Source organism: Camelina sativa, chromosome 13 (genome assembly GCF_000633955.1).
Source record: "Camelina sativa cultivar DH55 chromosome 13, Cs, whole genome shotgun sequence".
Lineage (NCBI taxonomy): Eukaryota > Viridiplantae > Streptophyta > Magnoliopsida > Brassicales > Brassicaceae > Camelina > Camelina sativa.
This window is the reverse complement of record NC_025697.1, coordinates 21,778,430-21,782,000: the sequence shown is the minus strand read 5'-3', so window position 1 is coordinate 21,782,000 and position 3,571 is coordinate 21,778,430. Positions and strand designations below refer to the sequence as shown.

The window sequence follows — 3,571 nt, the reverse complement described above, 5'->3', positions numbered from 1 at the left end:
GATGAAGAGACGGTCGAGAAGCTAATATCAAGCGGAGAGAGCGAACGCTTTCTCCAAAAAGCAATACAAGAGCAAGGTCGTGGACAGATCATGGACACATTATCAGAGATTCAAGAACGACACGACACGGTTAAGGAGATAGAACGGAGCCTGTTAGAGCTGCACCAAGTGTTCCTTGACATGGCTGCTCTTGTGGAAGCTCAAGGGAATATGCTCAATGACATCGAATCAAATGTCTCAAAGGCGAGCTCTTTCGTCATGAGAGGGACTGATCAATTGCAAGGAGCTAAAGTACTTCAGAAGAACTCGAGGAAATGGACTTGTATTGCCATTATCCTCGCTATCGTACTTGTTATTGTGATTCTTTTCCCAATCCTCTTTACAACTGTACTTAAACCTTGATTTCAAAAAGGAAACATATTGTTTTCTTCAAACTCTTTTTGTTAGAGCCCTTTCAATTTCTTGTTATTGAATCCAGTGCTGAAGCAAGATTTCAAATTTGAAGCTCTATCAACATATTCTTGCTATTGTAATTGCTTTATATCGAAAAAAATTCGGCGACCTGGATCTTTTTGTATAACTTTATATGGTAACCTATGTGTAGAACTAAAACAAAATGAATGTACAATTTTTTTTAGCTTGAATCAGTACATCTTATGAACATTGTTTTCTTCTGAACTCATCAGATAAAAGTGTATGAACAAGCTCATTTAATCTCTCAGCACCAGGGCCTGGTTTCAAAACTGAGTCATCCCCCCGAACAGAGCACGGATCAGCGCCGTTTTCAGAGCTACCAATGCACCAAGCTCCTGAGGAAAACCGGTGAGTGCGGCCTAAGAGCTCTCTATCGATCTTGTCTAATACAGGATCGTTCTTGTGGAACTTTCGAGCAAAAGAGGCGTTGCTTTTGACCATGTTGTCGAAATCCTTCATTGATAGAGAATTCGGGTGTTGCTTAGGAGGATAGTCCCAAGCAATGTAGTGCAGGTCATGCCCAATCGCCGTGCTTTTGAACTCTTCCGTGTTGCATATGAGTGTGTGGAAATATCCTTCTGGAGAGGATACAAAGTTGGCGTAGTACATCAAGATTGTCCTCGGGAAATTATCCCATCCCAAGATTGAGTATTCAAGAAAAGACCGGCTCAGAACTACCCACGCTGAGCCTGCAAGATTAAAAGACAAGACAGATAAATAAATAAACCATCTCTCTCTTTCATCCATAAGACCTGTTTATGTAATGTAGAGTTGAAAGATGCTAGCTAACCTGTGAACAACTTGAAAGATGTAGGAATTGAACGGTGTTGAGTAGTCCAAGCAATTTCAGTTTTCTTCGATAGGTATAAGCCAGGATCAACAATGATTGATTTGGCCCTCTGGTTCCTACAAAAAAAACCATGAGAAGCAAATCTTATTTCTCTGTTTCAGGAATAATAATTATTTAGTAAGTTACTATATCAGTTTCTACTTACAGTTTCCACCCGGTAAGCTTCATATGTTCAATGAAATTGACACTCCTAGACAAATTTGAGAAGACATACAACAAATCTGCAAGAGAAAAACACCAATACTATATCAAAGACCAAAACAGCAAAATCACTAATTCAGGAGGATAAAGGCATTTGAGTTAACTAACTAACTAACCATCTTGTGTAACGAGAGGATAATCTGAGGCACTAAGGTTGATGAACCAATCCCAATCCAAGCTTTCTTTAAGCAAAATCGCAACGGCCTGAAGCGTACAAGCAATCATCGTAGGGCCTTTATAAGTAACCAGATTAGACTGAGACATAACACGAACGTTCTCGACTTCACGAAAAGTCAGATCACTCTTCACAGACATTGTAAGCTCAAGCCTTTCCTTAGGTGGAGCTTCAAGATCCAAATGCAGAACATACTGATTTCTTGGATGATACACAGCTTGTAAAGTCCTCATCATCCTATGACTATCACCTTTCGTCCCCGAGATCAGATAAGCTAACCTAGGAACCTCTGAAGAATTCGAATCCCCCCTCGTCGGATTCAATGACTTTCTAAAATGCGATTCTACAAAGTAATCATTTGATTCTTCAGAGACATTCTCAAAAGACAATGATGGCTCTTCCTCCACAAAAGAACTGTCGAACTGACCATAAAGAACATACATTAAGAGAGTAACCGACAAAACCAAGCTAGCTAGAAACGGGAACATCCATTTCCTATATCTGAATACCCTAAACCCTGAATGTAAACTAAAGTGTCTCTTCACCCTTGTTAATGGGTCTCTGATCCAAATCAGCTTCCTATACACTTTCTTCATTCCCCTCACCAGAACACACAGAAGCTTTGCCTATCTTAAACTTGATTTCAGACAAGGAGATCAAATCAAAAGTCTTAATCTTTTGTACAAATAAAGACACTAAAGAGTTGATAGAAATTACCAGAATTTTCGGAAACCGGACCCAATAGAGATATTGCAGCAAAGTTTCAGAATTTGGGCAACTCACAACGAAAGTGACAAAACCAGAATAGCTAATTAATAGAAGACGAAAGTTGATAAGAACACCAACAACCAATGCACCAACCGAATAAAAAGAAAAGTTTTTTTTACTACTACTGTTTATGGCTTTTGGCATGGCAGCGATAAAAAAGCTTGTTTAGTCCTAAGCTGAGGTCAGATCTAATGACTTTAAAACCGGAGCTTCAAGAACAGAACAATCAACTATGCTTAAAGTTTAAGTCTTGTATCCTTTTAATAAAAACATAACAAGACAAGTCCTTTGGACTAAGACAGATGATGCTGCAGATCAAATTAGGGCGAAAGCATCAGAGTTCTCAAAGGTTTTTTTTTTGCAGACAAAGACAAAGATTTTAATGAGGGAGACAGAAGAGGAGAAAGATTTCAATTTCTTCGAGAAAAGAAACTGATTTTGTGGATTAGATTCGGAACTGTCGGAAGAGAGAAAATGAGAAACCGAAGCGTTGGTAACAGAGACGAAGAATCAAAAAAAGTGATTAATTTAAAAATTCAGTGTTTTCCGTAGAGAGATGAATGATAGCTTATTTTGTTGGCAATATCAATCTCATTAAATTAATCATCATGTCTTTTTTTTTTCCCCTTTTAATTATGGGATTAGCTTAATCTTGAATCTTTAATGTAAACGTTGAATCAGAAAGCGCGTGACCGTACACTCGCTTGAAACTATCGCCGTGTTTAGTAGCCGGGCCGGTGGATTTGTTTGAGAATAGCACAAGCACACGACCGCACACGAGAGTGGACAACGTTAAAAGAGAATCTTGAAGAAGTACTGAATCTTTTTCACTTTGAACTGAATATATTTGATTAGGGAGATACTAATAATTAATGGGTCATTTGCTAAGTATAAAAATTCTTCAAAACGTTTATAGAAACTTTGAATAAAAAGTCAGATATACCAAAGTTGGAAGTGTGGAACCTGGAAATCATGTCAACTGCTCTGCTAATCTTGACCTTGGTCAGAAGACAGTCCAGCATTAAACTCCTGAGATATGTTTTGCCTATAAGACTGAAAGTTACATCATTTGTTCATTGATAGCTTTTTTTTTTTTTTTTTTT

The 3,571-nt window shown here is 38.1% G+C and overlaps 1 protein-coding gene across 3 annotated transcripts in view; it reads right to left on the bottom strand.

The window, feature by feature from the left end:
• LOC104737431 (beta-glucuronosyltransferase GlcAT14B-like) overlaps positions 1–3,073 on the bottom strand; it is a 7,651-nt gene extending 4,578 nt beyond the window's left edge. The window contains exons 1-5 of one of the 3 annotated variants that reach the window (XM_010457601.2): positions 2,418–3,072; positions 1,642–2,336; positions 1,470–1,545; positions 1,265–1,380; positions 655–1,163 (exon numbers count right to left, since the gene is read on the bottom strand). In XM_010457601.2, the coding sequence (XP_010455903.1) occupies positions 655–1,163; positions 1,265–1,380; positions 1,470–1,545; positions 1,642–2,296 (1,356 nt within the window). In that variant the 5' untranslated portion in view covers positions 2,297–2,336; positions 2,418–3,072. Of the gene's footprint in view, positions 1–607; positions 1,164–1,264; positions 1,381–1,469; positions 1,546–1,641 lie in introns of those variants that run through there. The other 2 variants (XM_019234981.1, XM_010457600.2) reach the window with 2 other exon arrangements.